This window comes from Danaus plexippus, chromosome 23 (genome assembly GCF_018135715.1).
Source record: "Danaus plexippus chromosome 23, MEX_DaPlex, whole genome shotgun sequence".
NCBI lineage: Eukaryota > Metazoa > Arthropoda > Insecta > Lepidoptera > Nymphalidae > Danaus > Danaus plexippus.
Genome location: NC_083551.1, coordinates 3,196,714 through 3,224,357, shown reverse-complemented (window position 1 = coordinate 3,224,357; position 27,644 = coordinate 3,196,714). Strand labels below are relative to the sequence as shown.

Here is a 27,644-nt window from a genome sequence, read left to right as displayed (position 1 = left end):
TGAAATTAAATGATAAAATATCACATGACTAAGATCTGTGATATTTATTATAAATTTATCATTAATTTGAAACTTTTTTATGACAAAATTTAATAAAATATGTAGTTAAGAAGTCAAATATTTGGATAAGAAGTATTGGAAACCATAAAATTTTGTAAACAATGTGTTTATAGAGCAACAGACTATAAAAGATATAATAAATAAACTGATATTTTAAAAGAACTTTGTTTCTGCCTTTTTCCTTTTACAAAATGTATATAGTATATTACACATATGTTGTATTTTTTGTAGTATTAATCTGTATTAATACTTGTTTGTATGACATGACTGTTCATGTCATACAAACTTTAAACCATTATATCAGCTAAGTAGAGACAATGAAATCATAAAAATATGATAAAGGATTTAAATTTGATTGCAAAGCAGTTCTTATCTAAAGGAAGTACAAATTGACAATGTAAGTGCAGTCTGTGTAGCAGTAGGTAGACAGAAAAAATAGAAACAATTAGTGATTCACCCACAACAAAGGCTAACGACTAGAAAAACATTTGACATAATAAGCCTACCGACTAAAAACAACGCAATACGTTTACATATCAAGGTAATTTATAACAAAAACTACGATTGTCATTGCATTCTAGCATGTTACGAATGGAATTGTTTTTACTTTTGACATACCTTTGGTTTGTAGAACCATTTTCTGAGAGACTCCATTGGTCCACTTTTGTATAACAGCCTCATATGAACAGATCACTGTATGAACACACTCATTATAAAACGATAGATCACTGAAAATCACCATGCAGATGCAAACACAATAGGAAATTTGCCAATATTTACGTCAAACAACACAAAAGGCAGACATGTTCCACAAATCGCGTTCACGTTTGAGAGTAATGAATGAAATGACCGAGCAACTATTTGCTTCACGAACGTCATACAATTTTCCCATTCTATTGTTGAACATTGAACGATGAACAAATTTTTCGGATACTTGTACTAGAATTTGATCTCTTTGAAAACTTTATGGTAAAATAAAATAAAAGAAAAACAATGAAATCACAACCAATAAAAAACTTGATAAAAATTATAAAGTAAATAGGATTATTTTGCATTTATTTGCCAGTTTGTCATTCATTCATTAAACCTGAACTATATATTTTTATTTTGCTACCGGCAAAATATTTTTCTATAACATATCGTTTTACATTTAAAGTATAAATATTTAAGAAAATGTTTAAAATTATCACCATGGTAAGAGCATTTGTCGTTTAAAATATAGAAAAATATCTACCAAGTAGATAATTATTATACTGGGCTCAGCAAGAACAGACTATGCACATAATGTCGAATTCATTCGAATGTCATGAATCATTTAAAAATTGCAAAATTATGATTATTAGTGTAATGAAACATAATTGGTTTTGTTTTGATATTCCTTATAAAAAATTCTCCTTCAGAACCAGAGTACCGATAGTTTTATTTAGAATTATAAGTAATTTAAGGTTATTTAAAGTACATTTTACAATTATAATACTTTTAATAAAGGTAATGTATGTATATATATTTTACTAACATATTCCTTATTGTACAATTACAATTAAAAGAGCTAATATAAAAATTTTAATCTTCATTGGAGGATTCCTACATTTTTCATACCAGGTCCACATCTCTCTCTTTATATACATAACGTTGATTGTTTTTTTTATTAATTCAACGGCGGCAAAGGAGCAGACGGCTTACTTGATGGAAGGTAGTCACCATCGCCCATGGACATCTGCAACATCTCTTATATTGCAGATGCGTTGCTGACCCTAATTGTGGGAGCGGGCGAGGAAATTACAAACGATTCCAGTCTCAATACACTCGTTATAAGAACGGTAATTTACACTCTCGAGCGACTATTTAAACAGTCACCTTGTGTTTCGGGTCCTGCCTCATACGCCCGGGTTAAACTTTGTTAGTGTTATATATAGACATTTTTGCGGAACAGAAAGCTCTAAGAAAAGATTTTTCTTAATAAATGTCTTTTGTATTGGGGTGAAAATAGGAAAACAAAATGAACAATTGTATGATAATACCAGATTTCAAATTCAACAGTAATGAATACTTTGTTAATTTGTAACGATAACAATACTTAAAGTAACCAACCTACAGCGCCATCTATCAACGAACAATCATCTATGTTTTGGGACACGTGACTTGATACAAATGACTACTGTTTTTTTTTCAATGAAAACTATAATATACAGAATTTAAGCAGAAAATACCATCTTAAGTTGTTATGATCTATGTAAAGATAAGTTTTATTATATCTTTTCAATTAGTTTTAACGTATAAAAGAAAAGAACAAATGTGTAGATACATCAAGCCTTCTATTTCAAAGTATTTGACAATATATTTATTAATTATACTGTAACAGTTGTAGATTTTGTCAATAATAATATCGTTTTACATTCTTTAAAGATCAAGGAAAATATCATGCTATTATCGATATACAATAACTTTGATAACAATATTTTGTTTTGTTTAAGAACAAAGGTATCGATATCCAGTTAAATGAAGCCAAATTGTTTTGGGGCTTTTTTCTTATTTCGCGAAGTCAAAAAGTATTACGTGTACTATTAAATGTTTTATAGTGTCCTATCGACGCTGTACTGAGATATATTATATGGTTTCTGTATTAAAAAAAAAAGTTATAACATTGTCTTTTAACATTCAATTTAATTTAATTTTCACAAATTCATAAAAAAATAAAATTCATTACATAAATATTCATACGAATATCAAATTATAAAACTAATGTTTTCTGAGTTTCTACAGTTTTGACAGACAGACGAGATGTGCCCGTGATCACGGACAAAAGCAAAAGCTTGCAAAGCAGCCGAAACGTCGGGGATATGTTATTAGAAATAATTATAACCGTGCAGTAAATCCGAGAAATATTAATTTTATTTCAATGAATACTCAAGAAAATCCTAGATCTCATTCATAGGAATATGTTATTGGACAAATAAAAAAAAAAAATTTTTCAATTTGCTATTAATTCTTATACTATTTTCACAAATGTAACATTTTTATACTGTTTGTTGGTAACTTTTATTATTATTTAATACTTCTATGAGATAGCCAAATCCAAAAATAATGGTTATGGTAGATTATGAATAGTGTTGCCCAAATGCAATTACCCTTTAGCCTATCGCTATTTATTAAACGTTACTTTAGATATTAGAACAACGCAACAAAGTAGGTACATTTTGATCTTGAATTAACATAGCCATGGTAAAGACCAACCAAATTAATAAATGTCTAATCATTTCACGATTTAAATTTTGGACACTGTAACTTTTGAAATATTAAGAAAGTAAACATTTTCTCGGTAACATACCACATATAATTTGATATCGCATATTCTGTATAGTTTATTTTTCGTTTTTATTCAATTATGTGTCATACTTATTATATTTAATGTAATATTTTTTATTTACTTATTCAGACTGCGTCAATTCCTTCTTCAACGAAAACGCACTGATAGTCATTTATATTACATCAGTACTTTACGTCTTCCTACATGTTTCCTGCCTTTTTTCTTCTTCAAAATTCTATGTACTTTCTTTAAATTCATTTTGTTTTCTATATGTAATTTTTTTGTATTATATAATATGAGTATATAATTTAAATTAAGCTTGTCCGGTCCACTGACTTTGGAGTTTATTCCTCGAATTAAAATTGTGAAAAACTATTTATTCTTTACATGTAAATGAATATTTGCATAAATATATTGTGTTGCAACAGTGAATATATCAATTTATGTATTTAAAGGGTTCTCTCATATATTATTATATTCGGGCTCCTAAATAGTACACAAATCTTATTGCACGCTATTTATATTATTTGATTACTATTATAGAAAAATTTTACACGTTTGAAGTGTATTAAAGTGTCTACAATTTTTATTAAATGAGTGACGACATATTTAAGTACTTTGTGTTTTAAAACCACACAGAACAGATAAGCATAATGTATTCGAATCTATTCTAAGCACCCAAAAACTTATTTTATTCATTAGATAAATTGTAATCTGTGGCGGCAATGCTAACAGTGTAAAATATTGTGCGTGCGGCGCGGAAGCGACGATTGTTTGTAAGCGGAATAGAAGCCGGCGCGTGTATCTTGACCGGGTACTTCCGAATAGCTGCAAAATTTATATGAGAGGTCTCCAGCCTTTGATGATGCCGACAAGGCACCGCTCACAATCACACACAATGCCGATGGTCAAAGCTAGGGATGCACTCTTTTCTCTTGCAATGGATATTTTCATTCGTTATGTACGTTTGTTTTTGGTACCTAGTATTCGTCATTCACATAAGACTAATTTTCCAAAAAAAAAAAAATTTTGCATCTCATAGTCAACGAAGAAACGACACTCAACCCTAACTGCAAGACGCAAGAGTCTTGCAGGCTTGGTCTTATTCTTGCTTAAATCTTGCGCAGTCAGTCTTGGTCTTGGTTTTGTTTAAATTCAAAAAATCCAAAAACAAGACCAAGGCCGATTTTGGGCAACACTAATTCTGTAGTTAAGAGTTTTTTTTTCGATTGTCGATATGTAACCAAACATTTACGGGACAACGTTTAAAATCTCATTTATAAATTTGACTAATTCAAAATAAAACAATAAAACATTTTTAATTTTATTCATTTATAATCACTATTACATCTCGTCTGCCCCTGAGCTCGGTTGCTGCAAAGTAACCGAAACGTCGGGAGTATGTAGTTTTAAAGATAATGAAATAACGCGTAGTAATCCGAAAATATTAATTTCACTTATACATATTATAGTTTACACGATGGTTAAAAAATTAATCCAATATTCATATAAACCAACGATCAAAACATCTGTCGTATGGTTATGATGTTTCATAATTACACACTGAATGTAAAAAGAAGAGATATTATTTAAAAAAAGGTGTATTTTATTATACTAAGTTACAAAGGACACTTGCAATTCAAAACACACACACAGAATATTTCCATTGGCACATGATATTTGTTTTATACCTCTTACATTTTCTTTTAAAATTGTTTGCAAATTACACTATTAATGTAGGAAATTAAACAAAAAATGACAAACGCCTCATATGTAGTGTGACAAGGCAAACTTGCGCTAAGTAATCAGCTGATGCGAGCCGTTGGCGTTGCTGAAACAACACTGTTTAGCCTCTCAATTTCACATTACAATGCGACATGCAATAGACTGACGAAAAACTGAGGTGATTTCATTTTTAATAAGAAAAGTTTCTTGAGATAGCCATTTCATTTTACTTTAATTGATACAGATAATAACAACTTCATTGCTTTATAAAACAGTGTCTCCTTTTAAGCGTCTTATTTATCGGACGGCACTACAGCTTTCTTTTTTCAATCTACCGTCTTTATTTAAATTTTTACGAATTTTCTAACGACCTTTTTATATCCTTTGTGTCAAAGCGAGTTAAAATTAAAACAACAATAACAAAACTCACTGTAATTCGGTAACCGTTCAACCATTATAGCTAATTAATAGAAAGTAATTTGACGATTTTTTATAGACCTATCGGAAATTTGATCGCGTTATAATTTACTAAATTTAAACATTATCTTTTACGGTTATAGTTAAACATTGAAACAATAAATTAAATTACGTCATTCTTATACTTAAGGTACAAAAAAAGCCGCCGTTATGAAAACTTTGAATATTTGTCTTAAATATTGTCAAAGATTAAATACTATGGTCACTTTGTTAAAGAAGGAATTAAAGTTAACATAGGTTATTGCAATGTGACATCTATATATATAAAACCTATTTTGTTTTTTTTTTAATCTCTCGCAAACTAAATAAATATAGATATTACTCAGTTTTATATGTATAATCTTATTGAAATTAAGAAGATATTTTTCCCCTTAATTTGTGATATCATCGATGGTAAATTAATAAGTTCGGTCCTAATTTAAAGGTTATTAATTAAGTTCATTCATGGTGTATTGAGATATAACAATTAGTTTGTGATTACAGAGCGAAAGATATTCTGTGAAACATTGATCTATCGAACTAGATGTTCCTTATATCAAATTTTATATACACAAAATAAAATAGGATATTTTTTAGGCATAATAACAAATAACAAATCTTGTCAATTTCATAACCACGTATATTCGGAGGCAATAGGGTAAATATAAGATTAAAGAATTTAGTCAGAATACATTGAAAGTATTGGATTTTATCTATTCTACTGTTAACTACCGGTTTTACGCCTTTCATCAGCCACATATGTCACAGTCACAGAAAGAGGTGCCATCTTTCTCTTCTAATCTAATAATCACTAAATTTTTCGTTTCACCCTGTCGTCATTATGGTAACAATCTTCAAGTGTACATTACCACTTCAATCGACAACTCTAACGAAGCCATAAACTTTGTTGAACAATCATTTTGTTTCTCTGAGAAAAAAATTTCAGATACTCCTAAACCTTCGAATAGAACCAGTTACTGCTTTGGATGGTTCTTACGAATAGCAAAATAGTCTTACCTCTTTGATTTCTGTTTAGCCCTAAAAATACCTTCCTAAAATAACTCGATCTCATGTCAGATAAATTTGAGGTTCTTCAACTGAATTGAATCTGACCCACAGGTTGAGGTTAACCCGCAAATTTTCGCTACAATTGATTGCTTAAATTTATTGAAATAATTTCTACTCTCTGGGACTAAAATTTGTATTGCTTAATATCTTCTTGTTTACGAAACTAGCTGCAAAGTCGGGCATTTTGGGGCCAATAGTTTTTTTTGTCGTATTATTCTGGGAAATCAGTATGTCCTTCAACAAGAGAGTGAAGTCTCGCCCTGTCTCCCACACCACAGTAGAAGCATGCAGCGTTGGAAGGTGCTTGATAAAATTCAATTGTCGTGTGCACTCTTCTGGTATGACAATAGATCAATTTATAGTCCACGCAAAACCAACTCTAATCTAATGAAGAGGATATCATTAAAGAAGAATGTTCTCAACATTTAGATGCATCTGCCAGTTTTCTGGGGACTGAGGTTTACCACAGTTGCAGTCGCCATGCCTATGATGGTTTTAGTCTATAACAAAAGCTCACCTTGAAGAAATATACCCATCGGTTGATTTGGTATATCAAATTTAGTGCTTTTGCATTGTAATAAGAAATATCTTCGCAGATCCTGATAAAATAACGCTCGAATAAACGCTACGACTCCTCTAACAATAATGAAGTTAATTGGGCTTCATTCTTAAAGACAATTTTTTGTTACAATGTTGATTACTTTATGTTTGGACTATAAAACTGTATTTATATGAACACTAATTAGTTAGTACGGAGCGTAATTAGTTTTTTTTTTATTCATAAATCTTGTTACATTATAATATAAATGTAGGACATTAGCAGTAAAAAACACACAATCTTTCGAATATCCTGTGACGAAGTAAGCTTGTGCCAAGCATACTGTTTTTGTTAAATTCTATTAGCAAATCAAAACAAATTCTATATAACACTTGTGACGCTTCCAGAACTATTGATATTCTATTTAAAATTATTTACAATAATAAATAAACTATTTTTTTAAGGATTACATAAGATTATGTAGTATATAGACACTAGGTATGTCATTGAATTAATAAATAAGATAAAATTAATAATAGAAGTAACGTCATTTTTAAAAATCAATGGATTCTTGATGTAATTAAATGTATTTGCTGTATAATAAAGTATCATGAATAACCCTCAATAAAATAAATAACCGTCAATATTAATTTACGAAAGAAATGTTAAAGGATCAACAGATATTTTCAGGATATTTTCATCTACACCAATAATCATTTTAACACAAATACAGTCTAAATAAAGATTAAAAAGGAAACCATTTATACAGATGTATAATTTACGAATATGTTTTTGAATATTTACATATTTGTTCTAATTAATTTCTTTTTGAAATTATTTCACAGTCTTTTACTTCTGAGTTAGGTACAAAGGCACACGCGACGTAGTTTATTGAAATTAAATCAGCTTTGAAATTTATTATATAATGTTTTAAAATACGAATATTATCCAGCTTTATTTACGTTTTCATTTACATATAAGTTATTTTAGCGATATTATAAAATTAACATTGTTACAATTGTATAATATGTCTCAAATATATTATGTATTAATACGTAATATATATATATGTATTTATTTATAATAAAATAAGTGGGTGTTCAAAGTAGTATCCAACGTCGGTGACGTAGCTCGGACGCGTATAAAAGGGATAAGTCCCGTTTCAAGAGAACAGTTCACCGTCGATTGTGCGAGGTGACGAAATAAAATAATATTAGTATATATAATAAGAAGGGGAATATTGTACCAGGTAAATATATGTGAATTTTCTTATAACATATAAATGCTTTTTTTATTTCATTTATATTTAAATTTTTATATAATATTTTAAAATACTTCTTAATTTAAGCTCATTTCAACTGTCTGATTTTTAAATGAAGAGTTTTTGACTTGTAAATGATAATAATTATTATTTATTATTCATTAAAATACATTCATTTTGATTTATTGACTTATCGAAATTTTTTGGATGCCATTTTAGTACTTGAATTTGATTTGAAACAGATTAAGACAGATTGTCTCTCGTAAATTTTGAAGATAAAAAAATATATTTACGTTTAAAAAGTACATCAATAATCAAAAAATCTTTAACTTTTATTTAATTTAATTCTTAACTTTATAAATTATAATTTAATGTTTATTTACATATACTACCTTTCACTGTTTTTTGATTATTATGTATAACGTACAGTTTGTAATTAAAAAAAAATATTACGATTTTGAAATTAAAATTTATCTAACAAACAAAACATTCGTAGTACAATGAATGAAGTGAATTCACACATAGAAAAATATGAAAATCGTCCGTCTACGCCACGTATTCCCTTTAAGATAAAAATATATCAAAGGATTTCAGTCGTTTTTTTATAGATAGGCATTATATTCTCCTGGGGCGACTCATTACCCTTATCGGGGTAAGTCGGAACCTGCATTGAACTCACGCCAACTTAAATCTAAATAGCTCCCTCTAAAAATTTAATACAAGTCCTTCAGACGAGTAACGACCTTAAGTTGATTCCAAACAAAAAAAGACATTCGATTTATATATTATCAAATTTGTTATTGACTTAAAAAAGACATTAAGTGTTGCAAGTCATATACATATAAGTAACGCGACTTAGTCCGCAATGATTTTGTCTTCCAATAATATGTTTATTAAAAACAGATTTAAATATTTACATATATGTGAACGTACCGCTAGAAAAACAATATCAAATTAAAATAAAACGAACGAACCGAACGTAGAGGTGTCGTTACCGAGGTTCAAATGACATGTTGTTATCTTTATTGAGTAATAGGATATGAAACTATATTGAATATCGTTTTGAATACGTCAGCATTTATATTTACGGATAGCAAGGTGTTATACATATAAATCATTCATATATGTACCTGTTAGTTTTTGAGCGCGATTTTACCCTGTTTATTTCGGAATTTGACTCAGTGAGGAATGTATAATGTTTTTGGAACTAACCGTCAGAGACATCTATTATCTGTGTCACGGAACTTCGTAGATAATCTGTTATGCCGTGATGTCGCGGGAACTACACGGAATACAGGAATATATTATATGTCATGTCTTAGTCCGCTGTCTAAGCTACATTGTCGTAAAGTATCATCAAATACCGTTACGCGCTTTTTGCATAAAAGAGTAACAAACATCCATACATATAGTCCTAACATGAAAGGATTATATTATAAGGACATGATGGATTCATAAAATTTTATTAAAATGTTATTTTGATGTACAATTAACTTATTTTTTTTATATAAATAAAGAGATCTTGATATTTTAAATACTTCTATTAATTTATTATAAACAATACAAATTGTCGCTGTGATGTTTGGTTTCTAATATATTATCTGCCTCTTACCACTTGTTTAAATCATCACGTTGTACGTACAATTTTTCGTTTTCAGTTTTTCCTTCATAAGCCTACATTAATACTATCATTTGTGTGAATTTTTAAATCTTATAAAATTCAATTTCTTTATTTTAACGTGATCAAACATAAGCATAAACGACAAAATTACAGAAAAATATGCAGAATATATTACATAGTTTCATAGACGAACGTAAATATTAACACAGAAATTAAATAAACGTGAGTATTATTTGCTATAAATCATTTATCACTGACATGTTGCTTTTTTAATTTATTAAGTAACTTAAATAACATAGTAGGCGGTGAACCCGTCTTCAACTCGATAACATTTTGTAGAATGTACAGAGCTTTTATTGGTATTTATATTTTTATAGTATTCACCCCAAAGAAATCCTTACTATAAAAAATATGTAAACATTTATGCTTTGAGCATATTGGTTAACAGAAAAATCTCTATTTGAGTGCTGCGCGTATTCGCAGAAATAAAAATTTATTAAGACTTGAAAATTTCTAAGAAAATCGTTTTATTATTGATTTTTAATTCAAAAGCAGTTAGTTAATTTACGGAGAATTTTAATAACAGTATGAAATAATTACGTTACTGCAAAGAAATACGTTAAGGAGAAATTGTTTGTGGGAGTTTTCCAGAAAGATGTTTTTAGGTTCTAAATTCGAAAACATGACGTTTATAGGTAATAATTTTTTTTATATATTTCAATATAAACATTGAACTGTGTATAACAAAGACACTGTCGTTGGATGTGATGCTGAACTTCTGTACTGCATTAAGCATATATACATATGTTAATGTCAAAAAGGAGTTAGAATATTATTATGTCTTAATATCAAATAGGAAGCCATTCATCCACAGCACTAACAAAATATTCTATTCAAAATAAACAACTGCAAGCCTTTCGCGAATTAGTCTAATTACTTGGTCCTTTGTCTAACGATGTTAATTGGATTGAAGTGCAAAAAGAACCTTAAAAAAATATTATTCCCTAATTTGAACAAAAATATATACAAACATATAAATGTGTTTCAGATATAGTTAAATTAAAATGTTATTTCACTAGTTTTTGCCTGCGCCTTACAAGGTTTCAAAATTGGATCCAGTCTCAGAGAGAAATGTAGTGTGTAAAATCATTAGATGTGGTAACCAACCGTGAACCGCTAGCGACATCTAGTGTTTACGTCACCTAACTTCATCCACAATACAACTATTATGCCTTGATAATGCGACAACTAAAAAGAATTTCGGGATAAATAACAACCTGTCTTACTTTGATGTCTTAATCACACTATCATAGAGCCTCATCAAAATAACTTTAGTTGGTTTTGCAAAAGAGAGCAGGAAACATCTATACTTCTATACAAACATACATAAATTGTCATGCTCTTTATAATTTATTATAAGTAGATCCATATGAATCCACATACCTGGTTATTAGATTTTTATATTAAACATAGAAATTATTATGTGCCTTTATTTTAATAGGACCCAATTAGAATTACCTCAAATTTAACTGTATTACATATTTCAGTTTGAAATAAACGATGACAAATATAGACATCGATTTATTAAATACTAAAATTGGAAATGAAATAACGAATCTCAATTTGCGATATAAGTTTGTTGACTTAATGAAAACAAGTTACTAAGAAGTGGAACAGTTCTGAATAATTGCTTGGAATCGATAATTACAGGGAACGCCTTATGAAAATCGAACCACTATTATTAAGGCTAATTGCAGTTCCTTTACACATTTTTCCACCGTTGATTTTAAAATAGATGATTTTTTTTTTTAATTTAATTTGTCTTTAATAAGTTTTCTTCGTGTATTTTTAATGAAATGTTAAATCGTCGTTTTATTTGTAATAAACAAGAAGTTGTTAGTGATTTGAATTGTGGAAATTATAATCATAAGTGAAGTGATTCATTGTTTGTGATAAAATTACTGTAGGAAAATCAATACATTTGAGATGTAAATTAAAATAGATCTATAACTTTCTTCGTCGAGGATATCATAATCGCAGTCGTAGGAAGTTTTCACATGTGACTATATTAAATATAAATGCATTTGTCATGTTAGTGCGATTTCTCTTCCTTGTCAATTAGTTTTACAAAAACAAATTGATTTTATATAAATAAGCCAGGCTTCTGGTGCGTTAAGATAAAAATATTGGAAAAAAGTACAAATTTGTTCTCAAGATGTTAAAACCAAAATCCTTATATTTGGTTTTCTTAAACCTTATCGAATAAAGAAACTCAACATGTATTTCACTGTGGAAAACCCCTGTCATACCTAGGTACGAATAGTACAGTATCGTTGACAAATTTTTCAAGATTGCGAATTATTTATACATTTCTATTAATCCCATATAAATAGTAGAAATCAGTACAAATGTAGTAAATAACTATAAATAATAAGTAAATTCCTCAGAATGTCACGAAACATCGCTCTACTCCTGATCCTAGTGACGTTATCATCAGCCGCCTCGCAGACGTTCCAGTATTCCAGAGGTTGGACGAATGGGAAGAGAGATGGAAGTAGCAACGACCTTCAAAAGATTCTCAGCCCGTGTCAGATGCATAAGCTGAGAGCACTTCTGAGAGGAAGGTCGCTCACTGACAGTGTAAGTTTAAAAGAATTCCTTACTCCAAGTAAAACATCGATAATTAATCAGTTACTTCCCATCACTGTTTATTGGCAAGTAAAACTGACGAGTAGGTCTGTTGTACTAAATTTAAAATTCAATTTAAAGCTTCCAATATAACTTATTGGCTAAACTAACATTATTTCGCCGGTCCCAGTACTGGCCCACTCTTCCGGTGACGCTGTAAAAGCCGCAGGCCTAACGGCAATACACGTTTCAAAATATATATATATATATTATTTCAAAGTTACTCGTCAAACCTTTCTATGGTATAGAAGCTATAGTATACGTGGAATTTTATCAAAGGATGTTAGAAGATGGCGTAATAGTAATTTATAAGAATGTTCATCTATACTTAGAGTTGTATATTTGTTGAGATCAGTGAGATATATATTGAATTGTTTCATAATACAGTTTTTTAATAATATCGAGAAATAACGAGGTTGTGGAGTTTTGAATATTTTTATTATTATATAAAATTAATATTATTTTTGGTAACTCGTTACCAACTTTAAGTGATACTAATTTTGTTAGCTTTATTTCTTTTTTGTTAAAAAAAATCTATGATAGTACTAATTTACAAAAGTAACAGTAATCAAATTTGAGATTCTAGATATAAATGAAAAAATACTGTTGATAATTTCAACTTTCATATTACAATAACTGTATAGGTTTACATTTTTATTTTTTACAGTTACTAGAACCCTGTGGCTACTATGATCAAAAGGAACAGACGACGAATGAAAGGAAATCCTTGAAAGCGAACCGAGAATCTCTTTACGACGTGTTTCAATAAAAAAAAATGAAAAAAAAAATCAAATTCCAAAAACAACTTATTTTTAACATTCCAACTATTACTACTATAGGATATTATTATTTGAACCAAGATGGCGACGCAAATAAAATATTAAAATCACGGGATCAAAGTATGTATTGAATAAAAATAAAAAAATATATATGATTATTGTATAAAGCCAGTATTTTAATTAAATTTCAAAGCATATTAAGGCTGGTTTTATGCTTTGAAATGAATATATATATATAATCTATATGTAACTAATCTTATTAAATCTTATATAATAGATTTAATTCATTATACCTTGACTATTATTACTCAGGAACTCGTATAACTTACGTATTGAATTATTGATAATTATTATATTTATGTTAAGAAAATATATGAGAAAAATGTTCTTTATTATTAAATAAACTATTACGAAGTTGATAATGTTTTATTACCGAGTTTTATAATCCTGTTGTACGGGCATTGTATCGTCAGAGTTTACATTGACTTAATTGAAGATTTTTAACTTAATATTTAATGATTGTATCTAACTATTATACATGATGACTATTTGACGGCTTACCACGAGGTCGTTACACTCAATACGGAGCGTTTTAAGTTCTTCGTTCATACATATGTTTTGAAAAAACGGGAAGCTTATGCTAAAGGAAGAGAACACTAATTTTCGTTGACTGTAGAGATGCAAAGAGCACTTAAAATAGCTTCGATTGAATGAGTACATCAAAAGAATTCTCATAAAAATTATTTATAGCAAAACTTATACAATTTTACTGATTTTTCAATACATAATTCCAAGTTAACATTATTATTTTTTAACTAATATTAATCTGACTAACTATTGAGTCAGAGACTTTTTTATAATTCATTTATTCATGCAAGTGTTTTATTTTTGTGATTTAATCAGCAATTTTAATAGATGTGGTGGTTATTTTTAATATGTTCCGTATCCTAAGACTCAGATATAAATTTCAAGTCGCATATCTCGTTAACAGTATTCAATTGTCCTTTGAATTCGATTTTTACTCTACAAATCGTATAATTTTGGAAAAATATTAGTATCATATAAAATACGAAAAAATTTCACTTTCAATGTCTATATACAAAAAGCATTGAAATTTTGGACATTTTTACGGGCTTTAGTCATTCATTATACAACGAGAAAAAAAATGAAGTGTAGAGAGAATTTATATGGAATACAAGATGAAAAAGTTTCCAGCGGTTGCGAGTTAGAATTGAGCAGCCACAAATATAGTTCTAGAAGGCACAGGAATTATAATGAGTTGTAGGTTGATAACGGAATGAAGTACGCGGTAAAATTTATATCTATGCTGGACTGTGTAAATAAAAATACATACCAGTAATACAAAAATAATTTTAAAAAATATGACCTGCAAAAATGATTTTATCTATGAAATAGTATGAAGTTGAAGTTTTAAGTTCATGTCAATAGTTATATAATGGCAAAGTATGCCATCTAGTGCTTTTTCATAAAACCATTTACAGAAAGATTAGTGACATCTAGCGTTGAATAGAAGTATTACTTTGTTTAAGTTTTGGATACTAGAGTGCGCTTTTTGGTCTGGTTTGGACTCTCAATCGCCTGTATCGAAGTTCCACCTTCGGTTTACTATAACTAATGCTTGTATAAAAAAGGTATAATTTTATATAATAAATAATAATTTGTAGTATCAAGATGTCCATTGGATAATTAAAAAAAATTTAGATATATATGAAAAATGTATAGTAACTAGTTTTAACTTTTAATTTAATGTACTTTTTTTAAATGTTGTTTATGTTTATATTAATGAAGTCATTAATTTACTGTGATAGGAAATTTTCGATATCCTTTTGTGGTTCCTATATTCTTTTTTTACAATATCCATTCCATTTTCTTGTTATACACATAAATAAGTTACTCTATAATATACCGTATTTCATGAGAAGTAAGTCTAAAATTAATCATATTTTATTTAATAGTCAAACTAAACTTTTCTTAATAATTTGAGACCTTAAAAGCATATAAATAAAACACAATATGAGTAATTAGCTGAAAAGTATATACGTATTCCAAAAGTCATAAAAATACATACCATTAGAGTCTCAAATAAATGTAATATTAATATCAAGTTATTATAGGCTTTATTGTGTCTTCCATAAGATCTAAAATGATTGATTAGCGTAAAAGTAATTTGTGCTTCATCTATCATTGGAAACAAGCGTCATTATGGACAAGGTGTAGTTATCATAACATTTACGTCATTACAGAAGGTAATACGCCTATTAGAGTTAAGGGCGACGGAATATGGAATCAATTTGAGATTGGAACATGTTTGAATTATTTTTTCAGTACAGCTTATAATGACGTACTTGTATGTTGCCATTGTTATAATAATTTTATAATAGATTAACTTTATTTAATATAAAAAATAAATTAACCTTAGAATGTGTCATCTTTAAATACAACAAAGTTAATGAAACTGTTCCAATTATCTTTCGGACGGTAAAGAGGCAGCCTTAATCTAAACTAGCGGCGGTCTCAATACCGTTCAGTAAACTTTACGCGGTCTGTCTCAATTACATTGAACTAGTGCTTGATCTTAGTCGATATTTATTGAATAAATGTTATATCTGTTCTTGTTACAATTATTATCTTTTGTTACATACATTTTACTTGAATTTAACGAAAATATATGTGTAACTATTTTAATATTTTCGTACAAAACTTTTCGCGAATGTGATTTTTATATTAAAAAATAATAAAAAGTGTATGAAATTTTGTACATAAATAGTACGTAAGTGCACAAAATATTATTTAGATAAAAAGATTCTTTTTTTTCGTCACATTAAAATAAAATTACGTTACGATCAAGGTCTGGCTTTATTATACTCAATCTTATATTTGTATTCATTTTAACGATATCCATCGACAAAGCATTTTCACCTCTAGCACCGCAAGAATGAGATGCCCTAAACTTAAATCCGTTTCCCGCCATCGCACAATCTGTTCCACAATTTGGACCAATCAGAGGGCCGGAGGGCGTTTTGGACTCGTGAACGCGGAACGCGATTGGTAGAAATTATTAAAACGCGTCGGTACAAAAAAATAAAGCTTAACAATTGAGTGCTTTTCCATTCCTGTTAAATTGATGAAAAAGGACTTACATCGCGATGAGATGAAATAATAATAAAAAAATATGATTTATTATAGACGTTGTTTAATTTTTTAACTTATTGGACATTAATGACTTTTGATATTGTTTTAAAAAATTTCTCGTTTATTTCAAATTGTCCAAACGAAAATAACAACTGACAGCTGACGTCACTTTGACTTTAACAAGTTTTTGCCCAAATATAATTTTAAGTGATTTCCTTCGTGAAGTTTAATTGTAGTGTATATACTTCAAATATTTTAAATAGAATTTGTCATTGCAATTGATATAAAAGAATGAATGGATATAGCATACGGATGATGAATTTTTCTTCTTTGAAACATTTGTTTACTTTGTGGTTATTTTTTGTTTTATAGATTGTTAGTGATTTTTTTAAATAAATATAAAATTATCATCTATCCGTAAAGCCTATCTATAAGTTATAAATAGGGACATCAATTTTATGAAGGTTGTTAAATTATGTAAAGATTATCTTACAGAAATTTCAATTCAAATCAGTTACAAGGAAACAAACGTGAGAGTGAGGACGAAATGAGCGTATTCAGTTGCGATAACAGTTTAATTTCAGATTGACTTACGCTTCCGTGTCGGAATTAGATACGAAATGAAAGGTAAAATTGAAATTATCTTATAATTATGAAAGCTATGTCAAATTGTAATTTTTATTTTAATATATAAATGTAGTTGTGTATATAATATAATAGTACCTAATAGAAAATAGATTGAAATTTTTGCGTAAAGAAATAAAACTTCATTTTTACAGAAATATTTTTATTAATCTAAATACATAAATTTTGTAAGTCTTCACAATACGTTCCATTAGGTACATAATTATTAAATTATTATAATTGTGAATGTAAAATAAATAAAATAAACTAGTATTCGAATTTCGAATGTTGCCCTGTTTTCGAATTTGAATAATTTTGATCTAGATACACCTTTATTACTGGTTTACAGCGTCACACTTCTTACTGAACGTTAGGTATTATTTTTTCTTAATCTTCGTACGCGGTACGTGATAGTATCAAAAGGTTTAATAAAAAAAAACTCACAACGCTCCGTATGTGACGTTCCAAACTCGTAGTAAGGCACAGATATTGCTTTTAAAGGTTCAAACACAGTGACGATATCAGAAGTCAGGACTCTATTTGATAATAAATTCACGTTCAAGATAACTTCACTAGTTTCTGTGAGACACAAAGCGACGGATTGTCCGACAAACGAATTTATATATTTATCTACATATTTGCTTACTTTTATATATTATTATAAAAAAAAAGAAAATAATTCAAATAAAGAACAGGTAATATATTTAAAACGAACTAATATATAATGATATCAAAATAAATACAGAAAAAAATTATCAAAACAATAAGAAAGAAAGACAAATAAGTTATTTAGATATGTACGAAATCAAAATATTTATACGAATAATAAATAATTTAATTTAAACCTCATTTGAGTGTATCATCAGCTTTACATCTCACGGGGACGTGACGTGGGCGACACCGATACGATATCATGACGACTTTATATCGACCACACGATTTATTCATTACGATAGCGATGCTCCAATAGTTCCAATTGTAACTCGCGAATGTTGATACATAAATAATGCTTATACGATCCTGGTACTGGCGTTTTTTGTTATTTTATTTATCGAATGTGCTGTTTTAGGTTCATTTCATATTTTTATATGAAAATTACATTTAAAATTTCTATACGATACGATATGATAATTCATTTGTTAGTCAAAACGATGGCTTAACTGGTGACGCGATTGGCACTTCACATTCTGGAATACGCAGATTTGATGGAATTGTCATTTTAAATAATATATTAAAAATAGTATTAGTCAAAGTTAATTTAAACTAACTTTGTATCAACTATTCAATACGCTAGCAATGTTGTGTCTCAATAAAACGCGGTCCACACGACAGTAAATTGAAGCGCGTCAGTTACTTGATAAGTGAACAAGTAACTGTCTGATACGGTGTGGTGTAGAACCTGTTTAATTATAGGCTTCGAATAGTTAAAGTGAATGAGGTTTTATGTTACATGGCGTTATATTAGAATTTAGGAGGAATGTTATCTAAACAGACATGCAACGTTTTAGTTGCGTGACTAATATTAAAAAACGGAAAAGTGAGTATGCATGTTCGTTACACTTTGACCCGGAAACTACTGAACGAATTTAAATGAAACATTGTATTTGTATAGCTCATATTATTAACAAAGGATATAATTCCTCGCTATATTATCTACACGTGTTTCCGAAAGAAATACATCATACCATGCCTACCACAAGTGTTTTTATCACACTACATACGGAGCGTTTTAAGTTTTTCAATCATAAATATTCGTACATGGGAGTATATAGTAAGTTTATTTTTTCGTTTCACATTGAAAAAATCTACATCAATACTATAATGTGACTAAAATTGTAAATAAAAACTATTAACGCTCTGTGTGTAGTATTTGCAAACTTGGAGTTAGCATACAATATTCTGATATGTAAATAATGTATTTTATACAAAAGGAGATTTAAAAACATATTGTATGATCATATTTAGTTTTAATTATCACTTAATTATTTCGAAATATTTTTTGATTTTTAACCGACTTTAATACAATTTTCTTATATTCGGAGCTATGATCGAAGTTATACATTATACATGTATAATTCTCTGGTCTGGTCGAAAATACTGTTACAATTTAAAAAGAAAAAAATATGGCCTTTGAATTATATACGAGTGTTCATTGTATTTTCTTATTTTCGACCTAATATATAATATAATGTTTTGTGATATTACACTGGAGTCGGTGATGAAGAGAAGTTAATCGTGATGAATATATGGAGTAAAATATAATTTGTTAATTCTTCGATACGCTTTACCAGACTATTGATAGATACTATCAAACTTTCCTCGTTTGTGAGGAATTAGTTCTGGTCGTCAGCTTAGTGTTTGAAAAAACGGGTAGGTCCTCTTAATTAGAGCAGTAAGAGAAAGAATTATAAGAAATCCTGACCGAGCCAAAGATTTTCTCTCGGAAGAAAACCGCAGCTTCAAGAACACTGCCGTGTATTTTAATTTTTATTTAGGACTGGCCTCCAACAATAAGCCGACTAAATATTTCTTAAATTATAATTTAAAAAGAAATAACTTGGTCAAATAAAACAACTACGTCATAGGTACGGCTAAGACAAATCACAGAAAAATGTTATTTATGAATGAGAAAAATCTTAACTAATGAACTGTCATAATTTAGTTTGGAAGCTCTAAAAAAGGTTCATTAGGTAACAGAGTACAGCTTGGGTATAATCCGATTTCGGTAATGGTTTGATGGTGTTAGCTGTGATGAAGTGAGTGAACGATATATTTGTGAAAAGGTATAAAAACATTGGCAAGAGTTTATCAATAATCTATGTGAGACGTTCAAAAACCAATAAGCAATAATCAGCGTGCACTCCTGCATCTCGATTCACCCGATCTGGTTAGATGAGCACATTCAGGACTTCATCAGAGCTGAACACTGATTTTATTCTGGTCCTGATCTTTATCAATTGGATTCTGGTCTTGGTCCAAGGCTTGCTCTAAACTACATGATAATTTGGATTCCCAAAACAATCCATACGATTGACACAGAAGAATTTTCCCATAGAAATAGTTCGTGTGGTATAGACAACACTTCTCAATGTGTAACGGACTGTATTGCAATTGGAACAACTACGATTAGCTTCATATATTTTAATGGTTTTATGTTACCATATTAAACTACCGCACCTTAATATTATTTTCCCTTATTTATATTTATGGCAACACTATGCATCTATTTTTTTATCAGTCACGTAATGTTTATAACTGTTTTGAAATAGGACCTAAATATATTTTATATTAATTCTAAAACCGCAACAATATTTAAAAAAACAACATATTCGGATCGACTTCAAAAAAGTTAAAATTTTAAGGTCTTACGTAAGTTAGTCATTAACAGAATTGAATATGAATAAAATATTTTTTTCCATTAATATATAACAATCGGTGCTTCGGAATTACTAGTCAGTAATAAAGACCTTAGCATCAAGTGCGACCTTATTTACAAGGAACCTACTTTACATATCCCAGTATAAGTCACAATTGACATTGGTGGAAACGCAATGACTCATAGACGTAATATTTGTAATTATAAAAAGATTTCAAATAATAGTTAGGAACTAATTGTGTCCAAGCAAAGCGTTTACTTTGTAGTAGTTATATGTTATAACATTATATGCAACATTTATATATTATGATCTGGTTAAACGAACAAGACTCATTAATACCCGCTCTTATCCTGTTTAAGGTTAAATATCAACGACATTTCAGACGCAGCCGGGTAAGTATTTCAAAATATACGTTATTTTACATATATATCATATTAATATCTGATCTCATTATTGTTCGATTATTCTTATAGATATATAAATGTCAATTTATGTATCTATCAAGTTATAATTCAGATAAGTGCGATTATGCTAATATGAAATTTTTTGAATACGAATAAAGATAACCGATCTATTCATAGGTGTTATTGAAAATTATTATCTTTTTTCACATACATATATTTTTAATTAAGTGCAATAAATAATATAATAAGAGCCATGTTAATGGTGTCGGATATTAGAATTTATTTTAAATTAATAGTATTAAATATTTTTTTTTTTTTTATTAAAATATTAGGTAAATCCAAATATAGGTGTTAATATATAGATAAAAATAATAATATAAGTCACAGTATATTCCAAATCGAAAATTTATGTGATATTTATTGCCCATTGAGCTGGATTAAACTTTTATTGATGTGTGAATATGGGAGATATTTAAATATGTTTTAAATCTATTTTATATATCGATTTTGTTACATAATAATGTGAACTTGAAAACTCACGATAACCGAAGGACAACGCCATCTATCGTCTGTGTAACATTACTAACAACTAACAATTATTATCGCGATAGAAGTAGGTATACGTCTTTTATATATATATAATACCCTATATGCTATTATAATACAAGAACTATATTACTTTAAATTAATATTAAAATCCACTGTGAAATATTAATGTAATACAGTAACAAACGTCAATACTATAGTGTAGGTACCAAAAAGTTTTTATAATATGCAAAACTTTCCCGTTGGCATCGTGTTTTAGATTTTAACATTATATTAAATAGCTTTTAACATTCCAAACCTTATCTAAATGTCCGAGAGACATTTATATTTAGTGGTATACGTGTCCAATGTTTACCTTCTTGTTGTTTATCTCGTTATGTGTTGTCTGATGTCTGGGGTTCCGTGAAATATTTGTTTTATACTATAATATAATAATATGGAATAATATAGAATATAGATAGTTAATTGATTAACATTTATATTGAGGATTATATATTTAAATATTTTATATCGTATCATGTTTTTTAGATTTTATTATTATATATTCTATATATTGATTGAAATAGGTTTTTATTTAATTTTATATTTATGTATTAAGAAATTATTATTTAATCCACACGTGTTTCCACTTTAATAAGTAATTTATTTTGTTACATGAATTACCTGAAATAGACCATTAAAAAAAATTACACGTATTTAATCTATGGTACATCGATTGTATATTTATAAAGGAAGTTCCAGTATAAAAAATTATTTAAGAACTACCCTCAGATTGTAATGTATCGTAAAGCACTTTTCATATAGAGAAAATTATAAAAGTAATTAAAGAATACAATACAATTAATACCTAGTCAAGTTTTAACGGTATAATATTTTTAACTATATTTTATTTGCAAATAATCGTTTAAGTATAAGTATTTAAACTCGGCCTTTACATAAACTGTTTAAATAATAAGCATACAGTAGCCTTACAATATGAACAGACACACATATTTATGTTAGCGGAAAAAAAATTATACGGAACCATTATTTTATATCAACGACAAAGCAATCAAAAACGTCCTAAGTGATTTGTGCATACAGTTCGAGTATTGAATGCCTTAAAAACCTTTCAAGTTCGACTGCGAGATAACAGTTGTATAAAAATGTAATTAATTGGTGCTATTAAAATTTGCTTTTTATGCTTACAAATGCTAGTCTATATATGAATTAAATTGATATACATATTAATATTCGATTTATGGCTATCGTTATTAGAACTTGTTTTTTTTTTTTTTTATAGATGTTATAATATTTTTAACGTGGTGAAATTTACACTCCAAAATGACGACACGTAGTTATACGGGAAAAAAGATGAATTATATAAAAATGTATATATTTTTGTAATTTATTTACACTTTTAACAGCAGAAAATCTGAAAAAATATTTTTTTTACTACTTTTATATTTTATTATGCTTACTATCATTTGCATCGGAACACTACAAATGGATCGTTTAAATTTTTTTTTTTTTTTTATAAACTCACAGTGATACTTTACGTGCGAAGATTTATGTGGCCAGTAATGTTTTAGTTTAAATTGGAGTGTGAATACTGAAAAGTACAATAAACTAAGGTAACACGTAGTGACGAAAACAAAGCCCGTTTGTAAAAACAAAACTGTCACTTACAATTTGAAACACACAAAAAATGGTTTACACTAGTGAAAGGACAATTAAAGACAAAGTAATGTTTTCATCGAGAACTTCTATTGACTGGAGTTCCATCATGGGCTGGTCAACGAGTATGAGAGAGATATAGATGTATGGCTTCAGGAGAATGAGTGAGTGAGGGCGATTGGTATTTATTTTCTATAAAGAAAAAAAGAATATGTGGTTATTATTTATACAACCTATATAATTTGTCTCTAAAGCTTACGGCTCACATAATTATAATAATAGTTGAATTGAGATTTATAATAGGAACATTGTATTTAAGAAAATAACAGAATTCTTTGATAGCTTTTCAAAGTTTTTCATATTATCTTTGTAATGAGTATTGCTAACTGGAATCAGCGACCAAAGTCCCAAAACATTAGAGCAGAATAAACTCAAATTAGAATAAAATTCTGTAAGAATTCTCATGTATATTAAAATGCAAGTGATGATGATGAACCCAAACTGTTGTCACCATTGATTAAATAGCTTGATATTTACGCGACACATGCAAAATGGCTTTTAACTCCACTTGATAGTGATATTAAAGCAATATAATATTCATAAATTAATCCCTGTTCGTGTCTTCTTAGTATTGAAAGAGTAATATTTTTTTTTTATTGCCGATAAAAATTAAAAGCAAGAAATGCATTACCTCTATTCATAGATAATAAAGAGAAGGTATATTCTTTGTCACTTCGTCATATGATGAATAAGGAAATAGTATGGCTGGTTCAGTATGCTTAGCACAAGTTTCCATTATCATACTACACACGTAGCGTTTTCTGTTTCTATATACTATAAAACTATAATGTTAAATGATTTATAAATGAACATTTTCAATGCCATATAGGGTTAGAATTCAAGACTTGGTGTGAGCATGCGTAACTATTCAGTATTGATATAATTATACGAGTAATTATTACATTACTTATAAAACATTGTATAGTCCTTAATTATCAAAAATATTCGAATATACTTCTAAAGGTAAATCTATATATAAGTATATATGTATTCAATATTATTTTGGTAATAATTTTCCCCTAATATATATTACTTATATGAGTATTTCTCGAATACAGAACTAGTTTACCCGTGTCATAATTCAGATGTTTTATTATTATGTGTACATAATATGACACAGGTAAAACCATTGTCTTGAATATCACTTTTAGTAAATCTATTATACTATAGAAACGGTCTTGATACTTGTTCGGTCTTGATATAATATTTAATATTAAATATTCATGTGAGTTACGAAATTGATTATTGAAATTCGATCTTAAATTTTCGTAAGGACGTACACGTATAATAATTTTAGTAAAAAAAATTTAATTGTTTTCGTATATTGTTGAAGATTTTTAGATTACGATTTTACATTATTATTCCAACAGTCGTAATTTTATTTTAACCGATTTTGTACTGTTTATATATATATAAATATATTTGAATTATAATATTATACATATATTGATGTTAGTACTAAGTATCAAGATCGTATATCGCAGTATAACTACGTGGTCCGCTTGCAAACAGCGTTATTGCTCTTTACGATGTGGGGTGGATTCGTCTATGAGATTACAATACGGTGTAATAGTCGTTCATTGTACACGATTGAGTTATTAATATTACAATAGTAATTCACGGATTTACTGAAATGTGCTCTAGAAATATAGATGGTTTTAAATACTCACACAAACATATATATTTACATTGATGCCTGTAGTATGGTATAGATTTTTACATTTATAATATGATATAATATATTATTGTATGTTTTAAATCACTACAAATTAAAGGACGCATTTAATACGTTTTATTATATGTATATTACAATAAATATATATTTATAATAGCAAAAGCGACCACAGTATCAAATGTGTATGGTCAAAGTAAAGTTACAAAGACATGTTTATTGGTGAATATCTGTGAGAACATTTCTATTCCGTTCAGTATTCGCTCCGAGTGTTGCAGCATGAATGTTTGATGCCGCCGTGATTGACTCTGTATTGATGGTTACACAGATTTTATGATGACCTTACAGCTCACTACTGAGAGATACTTTTGTATTGAAAAAAATATTTTAGATCATAAATTTTGACTGAATTGTTATTTACGAGTTTATTTTATTATTCTTCTAGTTTCTTAGGCTTTGAACGATTAAATAATGATCGTTGGGTCGACTTTTTGTAGTATGATTTTAAATTAAATTAGTATACTCCGTGAAAGTTAAAACTAGAAAAAAACAAGATTGTTATTAAATAAAATAAACAGGAAAAAAATAAAAATGTAATTAAAGCGTACAATTTTTGTTTAATCACTTGTAAACTTTTTTTGCATCGCCATACATTTTTTGTCTATCTATTGCATGTCGCATTACAGTCTGACGTGGCATAGGAAAAGTAAGAGGTGCTAGCATAAAGCATTTATATTCTCACTGCATCATTAAGCGCTGAGATATGCTGTTAATGATTTTTGTGAGTAATATGAATAAAAACATTTTAAAAGCTTTTAAAATTTTGTATCATCTAAATAAAGGTATTTTATATTGTTAATTGCTATAATTTAATAATCATGTTAAAATTACAATGTATTTTATTACTATAGTATATAGTTTCCATTTATTCTCATTTCCATTTACTAAGTTAAAACTTTAATTCTATTCTAAAGTCCTTAATAAAACAATTAACAAATGACTGATTATCTTGTTTATTTCGGTGTCACAAAATCTCGGCATCTATTTATAAACGCAAGCACTTCAAGCTTGTTATTTAAACAGAATATACTTTTTGTTTTCGTTACATTGTAAATTTTATAATATCTAATGTCATTTGTTTTACAAAAATCAACTGAATGCATATGACCCATCACTGGCTAGAAGTGGAGACATGAAAAATGACACAATAAACACGCTAATGTGAAACAGCACTTATCGGGGGCACAATTACATCGTAACACTGACGCGTGCCGCGGAATTTGTTGATAAAATTAACTTCAAATAGCCACTGACCGAAATTCGTTAAAAATTTACGACCGCGATAAAATAATTTATATGTATATGATATGTGAAAAATATTTCAGAATATTATTTTTGGACTGAAACACGTCTTATCCGGATTATTTTAAGCGTAACCCGTCAATAGTAAGCACGAGACGGGTATAATTAAATTATACATTTTTGAAATACTTTTCCCTTATAGATTTATTTACAATACATACCTATGTATGCATATAATGCACTTAAATGTGAACTTTTTCCCAATGAGTAACTTAAATTTTATAAACGCACATTATAAGATAAAATATTATGATAACAATACTATACTATTACGCTATGATAAGCACAACATACAACTTATAATTTCTCTTCTATATCTCCAATATATATATTAAAAAAAAGAAACAAACGAACCCACGGTACAAAGCTAGTGTAAAATATGAATATACAAAACGAGCGAATATTTTAATAATTTGTCTATCGAGTAATTCAATTATCCGCTGAGTAATTAGTTTTAATTAAACTCACCAATGACGTGTTCAGCATTTAAATGATTACGCCACGTTCTCATTATTGATGCGTTCAAATTTAATTTATGAATATCGTTTATTAATCTGCCAATATGTTGTGTTTCAAAACTATTATTGTGACCTGTAGAAGTGTACTTGAGTTTTATTTAGACTTTATTGGTATAACTACAGTTGAACACTATATTTTGAAAGTTTATCGCTTCGGGATTTTGTATGTGAAGTTATTTGAATGACTTTTGTAGTTACATCGTGCATATAAAGAGCACCTTCATATAATATTATAAATTAAAAAAAAATCAGTATAACACAAAAAGGACGATTTTAAAGATGCTACGATGTGATTTTATGTTATGTATTTTGAAATCTACTTTTGTATAAAATACATTGAAAATTCTCTAAATCTTGCATGCGTACTCTAAGTTAACATAGTCACAATACTTAGTGTTAACAGTTACTTCATTTATAAGCATAGATTATTAGTAAACGTGAAACGCGTCGTATGTAGTGTCAATGCTAACTTATGTAAGGCATACAGGTAGTTGTTTTACCAAATTTAAATGAATGATATAAAATAATTTATACTACATATAGATAACATAAAAAAATATAATTATAAAATATAGAAACACATCTTATAGTGTTAATTGAAAAAAAAAATGTATATGCTATAAATACTTTTTTTTTAAATAAATTCCGAGTAACAAAATAATATTAAAACATTTGAAATAATTTAATTAAAATTTGTATAATATAAAGAAAATGAATATATCATTAACACGACATGAAGTCACTAACAGTAGACAATCAGGATTCATTT

General features: G+C 28.2%; 2 protein-coding genes across 3 annotated transcripts in view; one reads left to right on the top strand and one right to left on the bottom strand.

Annotated features, from left to right (window-relative positions):
* The window catches only part of LOC116774628 (lateral signaling target protein 2 homolog), a 31,752-nt gene extending 30,844 nt beyond the window's left edge, over positions 1-908 (bottom strand). The window contains exon 1 of the mRNA XM_032667317.2: positions 679-908. Coding sequence (XP_032523208.2) covers positions 679-741 — 63 coding nt within the window. The 5' untranslated portion in view covers positions 742-908. The remainder of the gene's footprint in view (positions 1-678) is intronic.
* Positions 484-13,895, top strand: LOC133319479 (pro-corazonin). Of its 2 annotated transcripts, none has more exons than XM_061524047.1 (3): positions 484-601; positions 12,484-12,676; positions 13,392-13,895. In XM_061524047.1, exons 2-3 carry the CDS (start codon positions 12,485-12,487, stop codon positions 13,491-13,493), a joined length of 294 nt encoding a protein of 97 aa, XP_061380031.1. In that variant the 5' UTR covers positions 484-601; position 12,484; the 3' UTR covers positions 13,494-13,895. The 2 variants fall into 2 exon arrangements, with proteins under 2 accessions (XP_061380031.1, XP_061380032.1); XM_061524048.1 differs by lacking the exon at positions 484-601 and adding an exon at positions 8,334-8,403 and having other exon boundaries at positions 13,392-13,892.
* The last annotated feature ends 13,749 nt before the right edge of the window (positions 13,896-27,644 follow it).